This window comes from Balaenoptera ricei, chromosome 15 (genome assembly GCF_028023285.1).
Source record: "Balaenoptera ricei isolate mBalRic1 chromosome 15, mBalRic1.hap2, whole genome shotgun sequence".
Lineage (NCBI taxonomy): Eukaryota > Metazoa > Chordata > Mammalia > Artiodactyla > Balaenopteridae > Balaenoptera > Balaenoptera ricei.
Window position 1 is genome coordinate 59,695,550 of NC_082653.1, and position 20,792 is coordinate 59,716,341.

At 50.9% G+C, this 20,792-nt stretch overlaps 1 protein-coding gene across 4 annotated transcripts in view; it reads left to right on the forward strand.

Annotated features, from left to right (window-relative positions):
- The window catches only part of CLEC16A (C-type lectin domain containing 16A), a 209,345-nt gene that overhangs the window by 92,203 nt on the left and 96,350 nt on the right, over nt 1-20,792 (forward strand). For all 4 annotated transcript variants that reach the window (XM_059898662.1, XM_059898664.1, XM_059898663.1 and 1 more), the window contains exons 16-18: nt 1,298-1,348; nt 4,430-4,558; nt 12,882-13,002. In XM_059898662.1, the coding sequence (XP_059754645.1) occupies nt 1,298-1,348; nt 4,430-4,558; nt 12,882-13,002 (301 nt within the window). The remainder of the gene's footprint in view (nt 1-1,297; nt 1,349-4,429; nt 4,559-12,881; nt 13,003-20,792) is intronic.

Sequence of the window (20,792 nt, forward strand, 5' to 3'; positions counted from 1 at the left end):
CAGAAATCCCAGTCTCCCCTTAGACCGGCCCAAACCACACTTGGCCTTGCAGTGAGGATAGGAGTCCTCGGCAGAGTCATCTTTGAAGCTCTTTCCAGTATAACTGCTCTTAGTTTATTCCCCTGTCCCCCCACCCCCACCCTGGCCCCCAGAAAGCTTCTGGATTGCAAAAACAGGAAGACATATAGGTAGGCATCTTCCCAGAGGATTTTTCTTTCTCACTGACAAAAGGAGAACTGCAGTTGAATTGCAGCTCCCTTCTCCCAACCCAGATTTTTCTCTCTTGTATCCTAAAAGGTTTGCACCCTAAGTACAGTATCTCACAAGCTTATGGATATTCTCAAGGGTTGCTATTTCTGTGGTTATTGCATGGTTCTCACACCACACAAGAACTTTCAAGTTTACCTGTGGTTCTGATCACTGGAAAAACATATAGAGGACCTATTGCTTTTCCCACCCCCAACTGTGTGTGTGTGGCCGGGGGGGGGGGTGGGGGGTGGGGAGGGCGCTTAGGAGACAGGCCAGCTCTAACAGCCCTGACTCGCTCAGCCAAGTCTCCCCTGCCCTCCCCCGCTGCGGTCCTATCCAGGGTGGTCATAATGACCGTGTGCATCAACTCATTTTGTCTTCCTATTGCACAGACGTGGGCTTTCATCCCAGTCTTGCAGTGAAACAAAGAGAGGCTCCAAGAGGTACGGCTGAGATTGGCCCCTGGTCTGTGTGTCTCAGAGCCAATTCCTCCCCGCCACCCTGTTCTGGGAGGGACCTCCGGGGCAGAGTCATCAGGGCTGCAGGAACTCCACAACCCCAAAGGCGCGCCTCAAAAACAAATGGAACAAGCCGTATAATTTTAGAGTTAAGCATATTTAATCATACTCTTCCTTTCAGAGGTGTGGAGCCTCTTAGCTTTAACATGACAACTTAACCGAGATTCTTATTTTCTCCAACCATTCTCAGCAAGCAGATGACGTTAAATACTTGAAACATTAACCCTTTTTATATTTTAATTATATATGAAGTTATTTTTGTTGTTTTTAATTAACTGCCTTGACACTAGAAATCTAACTACACATGCTTGAAAAAAAGGAGAAAAGCATTGAGGTGCAATTTGATATTTGGGCTTTCATTTGGGTGTGTGTGTTCTTATTCACGTGTGTATTTCACTTCCTGGTGATTTACGAGAACTAGCTAATAAGAAACAGATGGCCCCAAAAGCCTGGAACTGGAGTTTATAATACTTTGTTGTTTATGGGGAAAAAAATGTGCATAATCTTCTCTTTCCTTCTTTTCTTTTTAGGGAGAAGAAATCTTTTTGGACATGTTTGAAGATGAGTACAGGAGCATGACGGTGAGTGAGGGGCCAGACGCGCTTGTGGGTATGCAAAGCTTGTCCTGCCGAACCAGGGGAGAATTCGTCTCATTCGGAGCTTTCCGTCGGAATGGCAGAGACTGGTGGGGAAGTGCATTGAAAACAGTGCCTTTTGATCCCCACCAGTGAAATTTCAGATGACATTCACTCCCCCTAAGTTAGGCTGAGTCATAAGTTGGTTCAGAAAGATTCACTTTGATATGAATAGTATTTGATTGAGGACTTAGTCCGTGTCGGGTGTGTACAGCATGTCATACATGTGAAATCTCTTAATCCCCACGTCAGCCTGATGGGAGTCACTGCTATCATTATCCTGCTTTTGCCGATAAGGAAATAAGAGAGAGCTTGAGGGAGGTGCCCACATGTGCCCAGCCATCGAGGAGCAGAGCCGTCACCTCCCAGTGTCCTGCCTTGCTCTGCATATTGTGCTGCCTCCTTCTTCTCTGTGCCACCAGAATGTTCCTGCACCTGGCTTTTCCTTGAACCTGCAGTGCCAGCCCGGGGTCTTCCCTGTCTTGCAGATGATTGCAGTTTGCTCTGTTTTGTTCATTTGCCTCTGCGTCCCCATAAGCACCTGCCCCTTAGTTGACACTCAGTAACTAGATGATAAATCGCCCTTTTCATGGACAAAAGAGTGAAGTGATTCGGGAACTTTACAATAAACCCAAGGGTTTAAAATGTCAGAAAGAAAAAGACAGCGTGTGCTGTGTAGCTCCCTGGGTCCCTGGCTCGTCTCTGGGCTTCTGGATGGCTGGGCCCTCACCACATCCTCGCTCACAGCACGTCTGAGGCCTCGCGGAGCCTTTTCAAGGGAAAAGTGTAAATTGGTATAATTCACCTCCAGAAATGCCCCAGCAGTGACCAGGCCTCCTCTCGGTGCTATGTGAGCTGCCCGTGTGCGCCTCACACCTTTGATGGCCACACCCCGTTATCCCCTCGACCCCCCCCCCCAAAGAGTGTCTCAGTCTTCTACTCTTCGGACCATGAATTGGAGTGGAGTGGAGTCAGTGGTCAGCTGCCGTCTTATGTTATGCCCGTGACGTCCCCTTCCACAATGTAATTCTCCAGAAGTTTGGCTTCTTGTTTGGAAACGTAAGGCTCGTGTGTCACTTGACAACACAGAAAAGCTTGGGCTCCTAAACCCCTGCACAGTTTCTGCTTTTGCTACTTACTAACTGGAACCCTGGGCGGGTTGCTTACTTCTGAGCCTGGATTTTTCCATCTGTAAAATGGGGCCCAGACCACACAGATTTCCAGGCTGGTTGTGAAATACCTAAGGGCTGCTTCCTATAGAGGTTCAGCACACAGATATTCGGTTCCCCTCCCTCCTGCCCTAGGGAGCTTCCTGGGTTTTGTTTGTTTGTCTCAGTGACACATTTATTGCATGTTTTGCACAAAGCCTGGCACTCTAGGGAAGTAACAGCTGACATATACCCAGCCCCCGTATCTGAGTCGTTAGCTCAGACTTAAGGAAACCAGCACTAAGCTCAGCGAAGTTGGGACAGGCTCTCGGGTGCTGCCAAAGCCAGGCCTTCACTTCTGACCCTTCACTGGTTTTCCTGTCACCTCTTGCTTCATGCAGAGGCATAATGGGCAGGAGTCCTAGAGGGGGCTTGTTGGGAGGTGGTTGAGAGCGGAGGGGTGGAGGGAAGAAAGTTACGAGGGAGCCGAAGGCAGGCCAGGAAGGCCCTGCGGGAAGGCTGGTACCCCAGGCGCCCCGGGTGGGCGACAGGGCTCTGCCACCCCCACTCTGGCGTAAAGGAATAGCGACGGTGGACCTCAGGCCTTTGGAGGAAGGCTTCACGGGTCCAAAAGAAGGTAGGCAGCGCGTGCGAAGGGGCTCCCTGTTCACCAGGTCTCTGGACGGCCGGACCCTCTCCACAGCTCTGCCTTGTTTAGTCAGCTTTATGTTACAGGAGGGAAAAGAAAGTGTGATATGATTGAAGCCCACTTTCTAAAAAAAGGAGTCACGAAAAAGCTTTTGATGCTTAAAGGAGTAAAATTAATTCTATAGAATATTTACCTGTGTGAAATGTCATTCCTTTATGATGCCAGGTAAATGAAGTGTCAGTGTCCAACAACACGTGCACATTAAGGGGTCAGTACTGATGCAACAAAGTTCCAGGAGGGGAGGTGATGTTAGCATGTGTCTTGGTAATCGGAGAAGACTTCCTGGAGGCGGTGTGGAAGGAAGCAGACAGCTCTGCCCTGGCTGGCCCAGTGGCTGTGGGCACGCGCCCTCCCTCCGAGCTCAGCGATCCCCTCTGTAGTATGGGACAGCCCCGGCACCCGCACAGTAGGAGGTGAACCCTGCAGGGGCCTGGCGAGTAGTAGGTGCTTAATAAGTGACTTGGTTCTGTTACCCCAGGTTAGAAGCCAGGGAGGCGAGGAAGGAAGGGGGAATGCGGGTTGTGTTGTGGAAATCATAGTGGGTCTGGAGCCGGGCAGGCCTGGGTCCGTGTCATGGTTCTGCCACCAGCCGGCTGAGTGTGCCCACATCCATTCCTCGGCTTCCCTGAGCCTCCGTTTTCTCTGTAAGTTCGGCAGCCTCCCTGTTGGGGTTGTTGGGAGGCTTGGACGGAGCCTACGTGCAAAGCCGCTAGTTCTCTGCCTGCCCCGCAGTCAGGTCCCCTTAAACGGGAGCCACGTCGCTACATCTGCTGTCGTCGTATTGGAAGTGCCAGCGAAGGAGGCGGGCAGCAGTCAGGCTTCCGCACACGGGGCAGACCACCCTAAAGGGACCACCGTAAAGGGCTGGCCTCCTTACTGAGGCCCCTCTCCCTGCTCGGGAGGGGAACAAGAGGGTGAGAAAGAAGAGCTTTTCACAGCAGGGAGGCAGCTTCTCCAGAGTGTGTGAGCTGTCACTGCAGATGAGGGGACATCTGCAACTTCGAAAACAACAAGGCACATCTCTCACATCTGGCTGCCTCGAGGCTTCACTCGGTCTGAATCGAGGTTGATGTGCTCTTTAATATGTGCAGATGGAGGTGAGAGGCCAGTGTCACCTGCCCCCGCCCCTTCCTCCCTTCAGTGAGCTTCCCTCCGATGTCTGTCTTCTAGATGAAGCCCATGAATGTGGAATATCTCATGATGGACGCCTCCATCCTGCTGCCGCCAACGGGCACGCCGCTGACGGGCATTGACTTTGTGAAGCGGCTGCCGTGTGGTGACGTGGAGAAGACCCGGCGGGTGAGTGGGCGCTGGACGCAGCCTCTCCTGGGCTGCTGCCCGCCAGGAGCACCTCCAGGGCGGGGGGCAGAGGGTTTCCGACCACATCCAGACCTGCCTTCCAACACGCCTTCAGAAGAGCCAGAGCTCCTCCCTCGCACCGCGCCACCAGGCCTAACTTCCCCAGGCGCACGCGCCACCAGGCCTAACTTCCCCAGGCGCGCTGCGCTTTGTTAAAGCAGAGATTGAAATTCCATCGTATCTGGCCCCAGTTGCCGGATGTCGGATGTCGGTGGCAGGCAGGCTGCCTTCGCTGGCGCGGAGCCGGTCCCAACCCCAGAGCTCTGAGAGAGGAAGCGGGGCCGGGCTTCTGCGAAGGAGCATGGGGGGGTGAGCAGTCGACATAGTGCAGGTGAGGCTGCTGTGAAATCAGCCCCGAGAGGCCGGGTCCCCCAGAGATGGCGTGGTGTTAAGGTATCTGAGGGATCTTGGGGGCGAGGCACACGCAAATGCAATTGTGATTCTCGCTGGCCTGCAGGAGAGGTGTGTGAAGAGATTAGTTCTCAGAACCCAGCTGCAGTGTGCGCTTCCGTTATCAGCACTTTTTTTCTGAAGCAATCTCCCAGGGCTGTTCAGGGTATTTTATCTCCCTGGTAAGATCAGTTTCTTTCTTAGAAAGCACCATAACCTTTTCCTAGAAAATCGTTCCCTGGAGATGTGGCGGTTAGTGGATAAATTAGAGGAATTCATTGCCCTCGGCTCCCGTTATCAGGCCGCATCTTCCTCTGAGTTAATCCAAGTGTAACCAGCGTGGCAGAAGTGTTTTAACCTTTAGATTTTGAGGGGCGGGATTGACTTGCTGGATCCGCCTAAAGCAAGAGGATTCCATGGCCTTCCTGCTGGCGATTTTGCCTCAGATGCCTGGCCGGGTGGGAGTGGGGCACAGAGGAAGTTGGACCCGTGTCTGCAGTCAATCCACATTCCCTGCTGTCTGACCAAACCCACAGCCCTCACCGCAGGACCCACCCTCTCTCCGGGCCAGTGACGCCTTCCTTCCTTGTGCTTCCAGCCAGGGCTATGGGCCCCGTGGCCGGGCACACGATTGTTTGCGGGTGGCAGTGTTTGCACTGGGCATCCTTGGCACCGGCTTTTACGGGGGGGATTGGTTCTGACAAATGCATGTCATGTCTGCACTCCTTCATGGAGTGGACATGCTCACCCTTAACCTTCGGTTGGCCTAGGAGATGCTCCCGAGCAGGGTAATGGCAACACACCCAGTCAAGCTATTGTGTCCCCAGGCCAGAGAGGACCCGTCCCCAGGTCCTCCTTGGACCCTGAGCCGGAAGGTCCAGAAGGTTGTGAACGTTGAGAGCTGCTGCTCTGGGTTGCATCCTGCCTGCTTTTCGGTCCACAGTGCGTCAGGTTTCCTTAACAGTCATATGAGCTCATAGCCTGTGTGATAAAACAGATCATTCATATCAGTTCTTTATATGAATTTCCTCACGTAATTCTACAGCCACCCTAGAAGGTTGGCGCTCGTATTATCCCCATCTTGCAGAGGGATAAACTGAGGCACGAAGAGGTCAAGTGATTTGCTCAAGGTCCCCCAGCTAATAAGTAGCAGAGCCAGAATTCAACCCAGGCAGTGTGGCCATTCTGACCCCCTGCCTGCCACTGCCGCCTTCGTTGTGTTTATTAGCCCCACTCCTCAAGGTGGGAAGAGGCAGCGCCAGTCCATGGGCCAAGGCCGTTTCTAAAGGAACGTGGGGTCAGGTCCCTCATCCTACCCGGGGAAGGAGGTGGAGCAGCACAGAGGGCTGGTCCTTGAGCCGAGACTGTGGGGAAGGGCTGGGCAGCTGGGGGAGGCAAAGGCCCAGAAAGACGTGGCACATTCACACAGGCTATGAGCTCATATGACGTGGCACTGCTGACGAAGAGGGGACCGTGGCTGGAGCCCACCGTGAGGGAGGCTACGTGGGAAGTGATGGGGCTCGGAGGAGCTGAAGGAGGCAGTTCCCAGAGGCCTTGGAGCCCAGCGAGGACCTTGGCCTTGTTGGCTGGTTCCTGGCATCATGTCCTGCTGGCTTGGGGCAAACGATCTTGATCCACAGGAGAAATTCAGGGGTGAGGCGTATGGCAGAGGGAAGGTTGCTTGGGCTTTGGGGTTCCTGCTCCCTTCTGAGCCACTGTCTCCTCACCCAGAAAGCAGCAGTGCCTGCCCTGCCAGGGTCCTCAGGAGGACTCAGCAATAAGGCAGAAACACAAAGGCCAGTAGGTGCCTGAGGTTGGGGTTCTTCCTCCCTTGCCCTCACATCTCTCTTAGTTCAAGTTCCCAGGACTGTGCTGCCCGCCTCCCTTGCCCCAGATGGGCTGCACGGCCCAAACTGCTAACTGAAGCACAGGCAGAGCCCCTGGGACGTCTGGGCTTCCCTGGGGTTGCTTGTTTGGCCTTCGTCTGTCCGGTGAGTTTATAAAAGCAACTCTCAAGTCCCAGCATCCGTGGGTTTAGAGCCAGGGAGAAGATGGCAGGATGAGATAAAAGGGGGCTGGCCACCTCAAAGCAGAGCCATCCACCTGAGAGAAGCTTCCCTTTGTGACTTCCAGGATCCATTTCTGAAGGGGAATTTTGACCCCTCGCCCCAGTCCAGTTCCTGATGCAAGGCAGCTGTCTGGAATCCTCCAGAAGCTTAGCTCCTCGGCCCATTTCAAGCATCAGAACACAGCAGTGTGCTTTGAATTTGAGCTAAAGGAAGTGCATGGTTTAGCAAGCAATTGAGGGCTTATGTGGTTTGTTTCATGTTCTTTGATTGTATCCAGAGAACATTCCATCTCGTCCTGTTGGATTCAAAGGTTTTCCTTCCCTTTTTTTTTTTTTTTTTTCCCTTCTGCCGAGTATAGACTTTTCTAACTTTTAGGAGGCTGACCCTTTTCAGAAATCCCACCCTTTATTTTCCTTAAGGACTTGTCAAAGTAGTTCAAACCACCCTTACTGGTAAATCATTCCTTCGTACGTTTGTCAAAGAGCCGCTGGACTCCTGAGGGTGCAGCAGTGAGCAGGGCATGCGGCCCCACCTCGGGGCCTCTCATCGCATGGAGAGAGGCAAAGTTTATGAACAAGTGTGATACCAGGCTGCAGTGAGGGCTCTGAAGCAAAGAGGGGGCACTGCTTTGGACAGAGTGATCAGGGGAAGCTGCTCGGCCAAGGTGACATCTGAGCAGAGACCTAGAGAGTGAGAAGGAGCCAGCCAGGCAAAGATGTAAAGGAGGCACTTTCCAGACAAAGGGAGCAGTAAGTGCAAAGGCTGCGAGATGCAAAAGAGTAAGGCGTGTCCAAGGAGCGGGGTGACTGGAGCGGAGCGAGGGAAGGGGTTAGGAGAGGAGGGTCAGAGCCTTGCAGACCACGGGGAGACATCTGGCAATAAAGTCATGTTTTCCCTCTTGCCTTTTGCAAGTTACACCATTTATCCTATCATTTGACATGTTTATCAAGCATTTTCTAGGCACTGTGCTAGATGCAAGAATAGACAGAAAACAAATAATACAAAATAAGACCAAAATAGCAAGAGTGCCACTGAGCCATCCCATCTAAGAAGGGAAATTCATGTTGAAATGAGGTCACAGGAACTACTGGCATCTGATGAGGACATGCATGCATAACCTTGGACTTGAGCTGGACCCACCCCACATGGAAGGGCAGTTGAGAGAAGCAGTTAAGAAAGAACACAGGCTTACAGACCAATCAAGGTTCAATCAATCCCAACTTTAGCTGTGTGACCTTGAGCAAGTTACTTAACCTCCCTGAGCCTCAGGTTCCTCATGTGTCCTGCCTCTCAGGTCTTGCCCAGAGTAAATGGGAGAGAGCAGCTGTGAGGTGCCTGAAGAGCGGTAGAGCATTCTAGCATCTTGAGTGGGAAAGAAACAGTCTTTAATGATCTAAACCTACTGAAGCTTAATGCTAGAGAAAATAGAGTTAGGGAGAGGACTTTCTGGTGAATACCCAAAACTGAATTTAAGCCACTAGCCATTTTTTTTTTTTTAACATCTTTATTGGAGTATAATTGCTTTGCAATGGTATGTTAGTTTTTGCTGTATAACAAAGTGAATCAGCTATACATATACATATATCCTCATATCTCCTCCCTCTTGCGTCTGCCTCCCACCTTCCCTATCCCACCCCTCTAGATAGTCACAAAGCACCGAGCTGATCTCCCTGTGCTATGCAGCTGCTTCCCACTAGCTATCTATTTTACATTTGGTAGCCATCTTTATGGAGTAACCATGGAAGCCATTATGAAATAAAGATATTTGCATGAAGTTTTATTTGTCCCTCCGTTCGTTCTGTGTCCCTGTTCCCTCGTAAAACCACAAACAGTTTTTGTGTTTATCGCTATTGACATTGAGGAAATAGGCTATTTTGCTTTTACTCTTTGGATGTATATCATGCATTAAAGAAAATACAATAACATCTCATGAAGTTTCGAAAGTAGGGGGAAAGAATTTCCTGTGATTTCATCACCCTAAACAAACAATACATTTTGTGTGTCTCCTCCCATTTTTGTTTGCAAACACATCTTTTCATGGTTGCGTGGGGCATGGACCCATGGACTTGCATTCATCCTTGCTGCTTTTCTCTCTCCATTGTAGAGCAAGAAGTTTTTTATACTGTGATACAGTTTTAATAAGCCTAATTTCTTACTGCTGCATAAAAAGTTTATCTGGTGACTTTTGCCATAATTTACTCAGGCATTTTCCTGCTGGTGGACATTTTGGTTGCTCCCAGTATTACATTATTTTCAACTAAACTGTAATGAGCAGCTTCACAAATACAGTGTTTCCTTTCTTTTGGCTTATTTCTTTAGGATAAGTTCCCAGAAGTGGAATTTCTGGTTCAAAGGGTATGAACATTTTTTTGTGTGACTCTCTACATATTGCCAAATTGCTTTCCCAAAGGGCTATGCCCACTTTAAACTGCTTCAGCACTCTTTTAAGAATGACTGGCTTCCACGGCCTCAGTGGGCTCCTAACCTGAGTGACTGTCGCCTGAACTCATCAGCTTGCACACGCGGCAAGGGCAGCGGAAGAGAGGGCTCGGACCAAGCGTTGCTCCAGGGCTCAAGGTGTCCCCTCCACTATCTCCCACCCTGTGATTGTGGTGGTGGGCACTCCATTTCCAGAGCTCCAGCCCAGGCTCGGGGGATCCACGTGACTCGCCTGACCCCAGGATGAACCAAGTTCTGTCTGACTTGGAAGCCATCCCCCACCCCACTCATGGGGCTCTCCTTGCCAGGGCTTACTCCCAGCTGCATGGAAGCAAACCGGAAAAGTCTCTTCTTTATATTTGAGCTTGGTCAGCCATCACGCCTTTCCAAATCTAATCTCTTCTTCCAGAATCAGTCTTCGTATCATTCTATGAAAACACCTCAAAGAATAAGGATGCCTTTTTCCTTTTCAGTAATACTTTTAAACTTGCACATTTATTTAGCAAAGTCAAGAAAAACACTCAATAAAAGCCTGGGCCCTAATCCTTCAGTCTTTTGAAGGCAAAGGCATGTGGTTGGAAGAACACAGACTTTGGAGTCTGGTTATTAGTTGAATCACCTTGGGCAGGCTGCCTAACGTCTCTAGGCTTTGGTTTCCTGTCTATAAAATGGGAACCATGCAGGGTTGTTAAAAGGCTCGAACGAGGTGACACAGTACAACCCTCACCTGTACCTGGCAGGCCATGGGTAAACAGAGGGAGCGGTTATTGTTTTAGAGGGCAGTGGGATGATCTGATGACCCTTATCCTGGTATCTCATCTTTCTTTTGTGGATTCTCCGAGTTGTGGGGCTGGTCACCATGCCTGCCAAACCCCATAGACGCCCATGGGAGCCCAAGTGGAGTACTTGGCCCTGTGGGAACCTGCCCTCACATTCATGGGTGTGGGCTTCTCACATGCTCTTCCTTCTCTTAGGAGTTGGGGCAGGACACAGGAAAAGTATTATTGGGGGTATTTATTTTGTTTTATATTTTTAATTATTTTATTATTGTTATTATTTTGTATTCCTGGAAATATCTTTCATTTTGTTACTTGAAGAGCAAAAGCAGATGTTTCATCAAAAAGGTCTACCTTAGGAGCCCAATTCCAGGCTCCTTTAATGTTGGAAGGTTTCTGGTTTTCAGAGTGATCGGGCTGTAGGAAGCCACACACGTTTCTCCTTTCTCATCCCCCAGCTTTGGTCCTGCTTGATTTCTTTGCCTTCAGAACTCCGAGAGGAATGGGTTTTTGACACAGAAAAACCCTTCTTCTGTTTTATTTCCTTTTTCTGTTTTATTTCCCCTCATCTCCGAGGTCAGGACTCCTTACTTGAGAGCTCAAACAGCCAAATAGTTTAAGTGACCACCCACATCTTGGGCTTTCTGCACTTGGGCTGGGTTTGAATTCCCTTGTGTATATGCCTAAGTGACACAAGTATCAAACATTCCTGGTTTCAGCCCCCACCTCACCTCTCTCAAGTGTGAACTTGATCGCCCTGCCCCTCTCAGCTCCATTCCTTCCTGCTTAAATCTTTACATTGCAATAAGGTGTCTATGGTGCTTGGCACGCAATTGGTGCTTAATAAAGAAAACCTGTGTTGCTGGGTTTATAGTGAAACTACAACTCTTTTTCTTCTGATTATTACAGATGTCTTTATGAAGACTGCACTTTAAAACGTTAAAAACAATCCGATCAATGCCACCACCACCACCATCATTATCATATAAAAGCTTATCTTTTCTCTAGTGCTTCTGGTTGACAGAGGAATACCTGACCTCAGAATAGGTCCAGGAGATAGGACTGTTCTTCCAGTTTTCTGCATTAGGAAATTAAGTAATTGGCCCAAGGTCTCCTGCCAGTTCTGGGCCAAGGCAGGATTAGGGTTCAGAGGTGCCCACGGGCACCCTGGTTGTCTGGGTCATCGGGAGCCAGTGCAAGCCTGGCTCTTTGCAGGCAGTCATCTGTCCCCCCCCGCCTCTTGCTTTGGGAGGCACCTTGTCGTATAAAGGGCAGCCTCCCGTCTCAGTGACCCAGGCCTACAGCCTCAGAACTTGGAAACAAGAGGACCCAAAAGCGGCCGCGTGGCTCACCAGTGGCGACAGTGGTTTGTCCCTGTGGCCTCCCCGTGCCCAGATGTGGAGTGGCGGGAGTAAGGGGCGGCTGCCCCTTTACGGACCCCGTGCTGGCTGCTGCCCCGCCAGGGTCATCTCAGAATCTCCCAGCAGCCCCGTGCGGTAGAGACTCCGCCCCCATTTCACGCAGGAGGGAATGGAAGCTCGTGGGGGTCAGGGGCCTTGCCCAGCGTGGTGGAGCTGAGAGTCCAAGGCAGACCTGTATGTCTGACTCAGGAGCCGTTTCCCTCGGGCAGGCCCACCAGCTACGAGTCAGGGCAAGTGGCCCAGAGGCCACCTCCCCTGTGGCTGCCCGTCCCCTTCCTGGCCTCTTGTTGGTGGGCAAGTCAGCCCCAATCTAGGACTCAAGGGGAGGGTACCTCCAGAGCAGGCTAACGCCAGGGTGAAGGCTGCTTTCTGCACAATCTTGTCTGGTTTCCAAGGCCTGGGATTCTGCTTTGTTTCTGCTCTCTGGAAATGCCTGCTCACGCTGGAGTCCGCCAGGACTCCTCCTCGATGGGCCAGGAATCCCTGTGCTGATGGGGGCCACCTCTGTCCCCAGAAGGCTGGCTGGGGAAGTCTGAGGGGCTCTCGGGGCACTGACATCACTGCACACTTGCCAGGTGCCAGGTCCTCTGCCCTGTCAGTGGCACAGCCCCTGTTGTGAGGCCAAGGGGCCGAGGCTCCCGGGTGAAGGGCTGCCTGGTCTGGCCGGCGCTGAACCCCACCAGCATCTCACCTTCTGTCTCCCTCACCCCCACATTCAATAGGTGGGTCCTTGAAACACTCATGGTTTGGATTTCCAAATTCCGTGCTGGTTTAGTTGGAAGAGGCCTGGTTCTTGCCCTCCGTAGATGTGAGCCGGGGGCAGGTCACTTGGCCTCCTTGGGTCTCAGTGCCTCATCTGCGAAGCGGGGCTGCCTGCTGAGCAGGGGTGCCATGAAGGTCACATGACACTAGAGGAAAGGTCCTGGCGAGTGACAGGTGCTCAGTGAGGTGAAGTGGCCCAAACCTGAACCTGTGGATAATTGAAAACAGGGTGCACCCTGGCTTGTTTTTTATCTTGGCTCTGAAAGCACCAGAACCATGACTGAGAGAGGGGGGCTTTATTTTGTTTGTTGTAAATCAAGAGTCACTGTGTGATTTCTCCGTATGGAGCATCTCACCAAAATGACTTCAGTTTCCATCTTCTCTGCTCTCCAAACTGTTGGTCCAGGCCATCCGGGTGTTCTTCATGCTCCGTTCCCTGTCACTGCAACTGCGAGGGCAGCCCGAGACCCAGCTGCCACTGACGCGGGAGGAAGACCTGATCAAAACGGATGACGTCCTTGATCTGAGTGAGTTGGTCACCCCAAGTCACGGCGGGGGGAACACCACCAGGCTGGCTCACGCGTCGCTCGGAGGGTCATTTGCGACCTGCATGTTGTACTGGGATTGATTCGTGACCGTGAGCTAACAGAGTGTGCTTGTCACACGAAACTCTCAAAGAAAGGGCCCTAGATTCTGGGCACCTTGAAGTCAGTCTGTGGGCCCTGCTTTCTGGAGACCAGTGGGCGCTGTGCAGGGGTTTTGCTGAAAGATCTGTGCATGGGGATTGGGGTCTCAAGCGGGGGTGGGCACAGCTCCAGGATCCCTACCCTCCGTATAGTCATAGCAGCACCAGTCTGATTGGTTTTGTGTATTAAAGGTTGTCTGTATGATTTTAATGAGGATTCTAAAGGATTCTGCTGCTAAAACAAAGAAAACTTTCAAAAATGCAAATCACCAGCATTTAGGTAAAGATGATGGCTTTGGAAGCCAGAGAACCATGTGCTTAGCCTGCAACCCTGGGCTTCTTATTTAACCACGCAGTGCCTCAGTGCTCTACTCTGCGGTGTGAGGCTGAGATTTAAAGGAGACAGTGGGTATAAAGCCTGGTCATGTTCCCGTAACCCTTCTCATATTCATATAACTCTCTTTTTCCTCTGTTTGCTGTGGGGCACGTGCACACTGATGGGCAAGATAGTTTTTTGTTTCTTAAAGACATTATGATATTTTAGGACTCTTTGGTTATAAGAGACAGAAAACCCAACTTAGACTAGCCTAAGGAAAAAGAAAGGGGAATTCGCTGATAACCACTGTAAAACCAGAAGTAGTCTGCCTTCAGGCATGGCTAGATCTAGGTACTCAAGCAATGTCATCAGGAAGCTGCCACCCTCCATCTCTCAGCTCTGCTTTCCTTTGTTCTGGCTTCATCCTCCAGAGGGCTCTCACCAAGTAGTGACAAGATGACCAAGATCTGCTGAACTCGCTAAGCGGCGCTGACAGAAACAGAGCTTCTCTTTCCCTATAACTTTTATAGAAGTTGGCTAGGCCAAGGTCACATGCTCAGCTGTGGTGCTGGGAGGTGAGACCTGTTCCTTTTGAACCCCATCACCTGGGGGTGAGGAAGGAGGGGGCCCTCAAAGGAAAATCACAAAGAAGAGATGGGAGCTGGAGAGGCAGGAGCAGCAGATGGCCGCTCTGTAGTGTACGGTGATGAGAGGGCCCTTGTTTTAAATCAGCGTTAATGAAATATAGTTTACATCCAATAAAATTCATCAAGTTTTAGTGTACAATTGAATGAGTTTTAACAAAACTCATTCAGTTGTGTGACCAGCAATTATGATATAGACCATTGAGGGCTGGCTTTTGAGCCAGGTACCCTTGCCCTGCTCTGTATTCCCTCGAGCAAATGATTGAAACCACCACAACTTCTGTTTCCTCACCTGTAAAATGAGGATGATCTTCCTCACATTACGGGGCTGTTTTGAGACTTGAGTGAACTGTGATATGAAATAGAATATGACCGAGCATAGTGCCTCGCACATGCTCAGGAAACCGGTGTATTACCCAATAATCAAATGCGGTGGTGCCTATGAAGAGCAGGGCACGCTGCCTGACACGTGGAAGGTTCTCGGTGAATGATTATTATGGGTTTTACCTGATGTCCAACTCCTTATTCTTGCCTCCTCTTGGTTTTTGCTCTTTTTTCCTTCTCTCTCGGAAGAACAAGGAAGCTGCGTCCCCTCTGTGCTCTATGCCCATCTTCTTTGGCCCTTTTCCCCCTTGAGAAATGGTCACAGGGGTTTCTGTAAAGGTTTAAATTGATGCAATTGGCTGGAGAGACCCATAAACCCATCTTTCTCTGATTGGATTCAAGGAAAGAGAGAGAAACAGTGTGCTTTAAAGGGGGCCACTCCATCAAGGCAGCAAGAATGTTTGCATCCGTGAAATGGAATTAAATTTTATGCTGGGAATTCATATTCCCTCCCTCCTCCCGCTAGGAATGGCCTGCTGAAACAAAGGTTAAAAGTATTTCACTTATCAATTTTAATTGATTAGATTGCTAGTTGAGATCACTTAACTGAGCCTTTTTGGGTAGTTGGCCATTAAGAAAGTAATGGCTGTCTGTCTTTACCCAGCCTGATTGCAAATTATGTCTTTGCTAAAGAGGGTGCCGTCCAGAAAATACTATGAATTATGGATTTTATGAGCATGTGGTGTGGTACTAGAGTAAGATACACATGTGTTGACTTTTCTTTTTGGTGTTTATTCTTAAATGCTGGAGCTTCTCACCTTCCATTGGGGAAAAATTAACATGCTTTGCACTTCACAAAATGCCTTCCTGTGTATACTAAAGGTAGGAAACCTCCTAATGTAGGTGAAGGCATTCGTAGTTGCTGAATGTTGGAGGCTGGGCTTGCTTCTTATGAGGTCGTGTTTTGTCTCCCTGAAGCTTGAGGAAGCTGACTCAGGGAGAAGTGTTTGGGGGCTGGTCAACTTTTATCTAAGGTGATAGGGTCTGCTTAAAGGAATGCCAGCTCCGCAGCAGGAAGAGACTTTAAGTGTATTTACTAAACTTGTCACACTTTGATAAGAAACCACAGCATAAGAGCACTCAGAAGCCATCCCACATGTCCAGCAGCCAGCCGGGGGGGGGGGGGGGGGGGGGGGGGGGGGCAGGTGTGGCGGGAGAGCTCTGTCAAGGTGGCTTCCAAAGAAGAGCATCAAAGAGGCCGTCACCCCTTCAGAAAAAAAGTGAACTGTGCTGAAGGCCTGTTTTGTTTTCACTGGAAAGAAGTGTGGTGTGGGGAGGAGGTCAGGACTGGCAGCCATAAAGGAAGGAGGGGAAAGGGAGGGAGGGAGGGAGGGAAGGCAGAGGGGAAGGGAAGGGGGAGGGGGAGGGAAGACTAGAGTAGACTTGACTAGGTAGAATCGATTAGATTTTAGAGGGAACATAGAGTCTCTGTACATGCAGGCTTCAGCTTCAGTAGTTTTTGCCCTTGTGCTAAGCCTCATTTCCTTGGCTCCATCGTTTCTCTTTTAACCACCCCTGCTCCCCGCCGCCCCCAGTGTGTTAAAGCAAAGGGAAGACATCATGTTACTGCGTCTATAAATACTTCTCTCTAACAGTTAAGGACTTCGGGTTTCTCTCCTTCGTTGAATTGGTTGTCACCGTTGCAGATGGTGAGCTTCCCCAGCCCCGCCGATGGGCCCCGCGTTCTCCTGTGTTCCGCCCACCTAGCCCCATTGACGTTTGATTTTGCAGCCCCTGCTGTAGTTGGAAGCAAGCAGCTTTGTGACCTTGCTCAGGGTCTTAATGCTCGTGAGGCTCAGTGGCCTTGCCTTTAAAATGGTTCTAAAAGACCTTGCGAGGAGGGCTGTTGAAGATCAAAAGAGATCACGTTCATGAAGCACGCGGCGCCCAGCTTGGCGCGTAGCAGGTGCTTGGTGAATGAGAGCTGGCGTCCCCTCAGCAGCTGCTGAATGAACGAGACAGAACTCACACTGTGGGGTGCTGAGGGGTTGGCATTTTCTGCTTTGACAACATTTTGAGGAGCGCATCCTGAAATATTTAAATCAGTTCATCACTTGTAAGATGGCGCCGTTTTGGGGGGTAAGAAAGATGGCTCTGGCTGCGTGGGCCCAGATGAAGGGCGCTGTACCGCATCCAGGTATCCAGGCGGGCGGGCACTCCTGCACAGTCACCGCCGGGCCAACCGACCGACAGCCCAGTAGTGCTCTGAGGACAAGCAGAGGAGAAGCCAGGTTCCTGCCTGTCTGCCTGCGTCCAGGTAACATGGGCAGTGACAGTTGGGGAAACTCCCCCATTATCCAAACACCCAAAAGAGATGCCAGGCAACCAGGCATCCTCAGGAAGCATCCATGTGGGCACTTGACATTTACATAGTTGTAACCATACCACGTGCGGCACGCACCTAGTCTTGTATTCTGGTTTTTTAAATCCATTCAGCGAAACCCATCCATTAATTCAGCTACTTACTGAGCACCTGCTGTATGCCAGGCACAGTGCTGGGATCTAGGATGTCCTCGTGAACTGAAGTCAGACTTGGTCTCTGCTCTGTGCTGCTTGCAGTTGGGGGCAGGGGAAGGGACCATAAACAGGTGAGGAAGTAAATACTAAAGGCACAGTCACAGGTTGACTGAGGTGGCTCTGTGGAGGTGATGAACAGGGTCCAGGGCTAGAGAATAACTAGGAGAAAAGGCCTCATAGGCAGGTGAGGGAAGCCTCTCTGGAGAGGCACAGGCAAGGAGGGACCAGAAGATTGCATGAGAAAATGCAGAGATGAGGCCTGGGAGTTTGAGATGTCGGAGCGGGAGGCGAAGGCGAGAGTGAGCTTGGTACGGCCTCCCAGAATCCTGGAGGAGGCCCGTGCGGCTGGCAGGAAAGGAGCAGGGGAGAGAGGGGCTGTGACGAGCAGGATCTCAGCTCCAGTGCAGTGGGAAGCCATCAGAGGGTGTCCACGGGCACAGCCATCCTGAATGTGCACTTCTAGAACCGGAAGTGCTGGGTCAGACGGTGCCGGCAGAGGCCTGTGAGCCATGTCGAGGGTCTGGAGAGGCCACATAAGCTCGTGGTTATGAGTGTGGGCTCAGGAGCTACGCTGTGCCGGGAGAAATCCCAGCTCGGCCCCTTGCCGCCTGCCAGCGTATGACCTTCAACGAATAACTTAATCTCTTGGCGCTTCAGTTTCGTCGTGTGTAAATCGGAGCTGTTGGGAGGAGTCAGTGAGGCAGGGTATGTGGCGCGCCTGGCACAGTCGTAGGGAGGCCAGTTAGGAGGTTGTGGCAGGGCCAGTGGCAGTGGGGAATGAGGCGTGGGGACGCAGCCTTCCCCCCTGCCACGTGGGAGCAGGCCGCTCCATCCTGGGGGCAAACACCTGGGGCTCTTGCTTGTCTCCCCTCCTTCTCTCAAACTCAGCTTCCTGTCGGTCAGCACACCTAGGCCGCGCTTCCCTCCAAATACATCCGGGATCTGACCGTCTCTCCCAGCTCGACCCCTCAGCGCCTGGCTTGCCATCATCTCTCACCTGCACTGTTGCGGCAGCCTCTTAACCGGTCACTGGCTTCTGCCTGGTCCCCTACAGTTTATTCTCCACACTGTGTGCAGTGTCATCCTCTTAACACGTTAAGTCAGATCATGTCCTTCCTTTGCTCCAAGTGGCCTCCGTCCCACTCTGACGCAGAGGAGAGATGTTTACAGGGGCCTATGAGGCTGGGCATCACCCGATACCACCTGGCTCTCTCTGCATCCTTGCTGTTCTTCAGACACACCAGGCATCTTCCCACCACGGGCCTCTGCTCTGGCTGTGTCCCGCCCACCCCACCCCCCCACCCCCCCGCCGCCTGCAGACCGCTCATGCCCCAGAACAAGCACAGCTATGGGCACGTACAAGGCCCACGACGCCCACATGTGGCAATCGTACTCCAAATTCTCCATCTGCGTTTGAATTCTGGACCAAGCCTCCCTCTCTTTATTATCCTCTTGTTAATGAATGCGAATGTGAATGTTATATATTCCCCGTTTCCCCAGTTTCCAGCACTCTGTGTGCTTCGTCCTAACGCCCTTGCAGGCGAGAGCTTTTAGACAAAGTGGACATCTCTGGCTGTACTCATCTGAATGTCTAAAGAGTCGTTTCCAGCAGGAGTATTGTGAAGCTCCCTAAGCAAGTTATGTGGTTTGATTGTAAGTCCGTGAAAATGTGAGCTCGTTGATTTGCTTCTCTTGCAAGGCCAGGGCTAGTTTTGTGGTCCTGTCAGTTCTGGAAAATCCTCTGTGTTGCCTTATTTTGCCGATGGCCCGGTCACTGTCATGTGCCTCATCTTGGCAAAAATGAGAAAAGAGCATAAGTAATGAAGACTCTGAAAGACAAACCCAGAATGCGGGACATTTAGACAACTTTTCATAAATGGGAGTGTCAGGGGAGAGCAAACAGAATGGAGAGGGCCAGGGTACTGTTCTAGATTACTGAAATGGAAGAGACATGACAACTGTCGCCTGAGATTGGATCTTGGATTGAGGAATAAAAACAAAGTAGCTTTAGAGGGCTTTTTTTGTGAAATTGGAAAAATTTGCACATAGATTGCGATTGGATAATGTAATCGAGATCAGCATTACCTTTCTTGGGGGTGTTGATGGCACTGTGGTTCGGTGGGAGAATGTCCTCGTTCTTAGGAAACACAGGCTGAAGAGTTTAGGGGTAAAGTGCCATGCTGCTTACAACTTTGGAATGATTCACAAGATAAAAATGCGTGACTGTGTGGGTATAGTGAGGGAGGAAGCAAATGCCACTAAATATTAACCATCGATGAATCTAGGTTGAGAGCATATGTGTGTTTATTGTACCGTTCTTTAAACTTTTTTGAAAGTTTGAAATTTTTCAAAATAAAAGTTTAATGAAGTGGAAAGAGAGAAATCAAGTCCTTGAAAAATCCAACATTTAATTAACAAGCAGTGTAATGTTTAGGATTCGGGGCTGTGGATTCAGAAAAACCTGGGTTTGAATCCCAGCTGTGTGACCTTGAGCGAACTAGTTAATCTCCCTGAGCCTTTTCCTCATCTGTGAAGGCGGGGAGATGATACTGCCTGCTTCAGAGCTGTTCTGTTGATAAAGAGTGAATCCATCAAAAAATGCTCAGCAGCGTCCTCAGTGTGCGAAGGCTTTCCTAGTGCAAACAGTCATTAGCATTCTCCATCTGGACTGCACACTGGGCACGGAGTGAGTCTTCTGGACTAGCCGGTGCTCTTCAGGAGTTCTGAGAAAGCAAAGCCTCGCGACTCTTTCCGTCCAGGGGATGCACTGAGAAGTGGAGGAGGTCACACAAGCTTGTTAATTAGATAAATTTCTTGGAGAGATGACTTTCAGGAAGGTGGGTGCCCGCTAACTGGAGAAGAACTGAAACCTGTAGGGGAGGCTTGATTCAGACCCAGATGGCTCCTCGGGGACAACTTAGTTCAGGCATTCAGGCCTGGGGCTCCGGAGAACTGGTCTGTTTTGTGCTGACGCTGAAGAGGACTAACGTTGTTAGCATGAAACCCGAGAGGCAAGTCTGGATGTGGCATTTGAAGTCCCACCTCAGGCAAGTGTGGTTTTGTGGCTCTTCGGCCTGCACTCCCCCACCGTGTTTTGTCTTTAAAGGGAATACGGTCCATGCTGGGTCTCTTCACATCCCCACCTGCTGACTTGGAACCACTCCTGACCCTGCTCCAACCCCAGGGCTAGGGGGTCAGCAGCCATCCCACTTCTGCAGCTCTGCCCCCTCCCAGCCCAGACTCTCTGTGCCAACTGTCTTCCATGTGGGTTCCCAGCCCATGGCCTTGCTCCACATTGGTCCGTCTACCCTGCTGCTGTGTCTGAAAGGCAAATCTAGCCCACACTTGTAGATTTAACACATCACTTTCCCCACTTGTAGATTTCAGAGCCCCTGGCCCTCCACCTCTGCCTTATGTCTCCCTGCATCTGAGCCCACCTGCCTGTGGTGCTGCTTGCAGGTTCCTAGACACAGCCTTCCTGCCATTCCCCTCTGCTGGGCCTTTGCCCAGGTGGCCCCTCTGCCAGGCTTGCCCTCCCAGCCCCGCTCCCAGCCTCCCTCCTCCTCAGTGCCGGGTTGGGTAGCCCTCCTCCTCCGCCCTCCCCAGGCACACCTCAAACATGCACTTAGCACTTTGTTTTTCTATCCCTAGTGCCTGGCACAGGGCCTGGCACATAGTAGGCACTCAAAGAAGGCTTGTTGGATTGAACTGATTAAAGCTTTAACACTCTCTTAAATTATGCATAAATACTTAAGGCACTTTCATTAACAT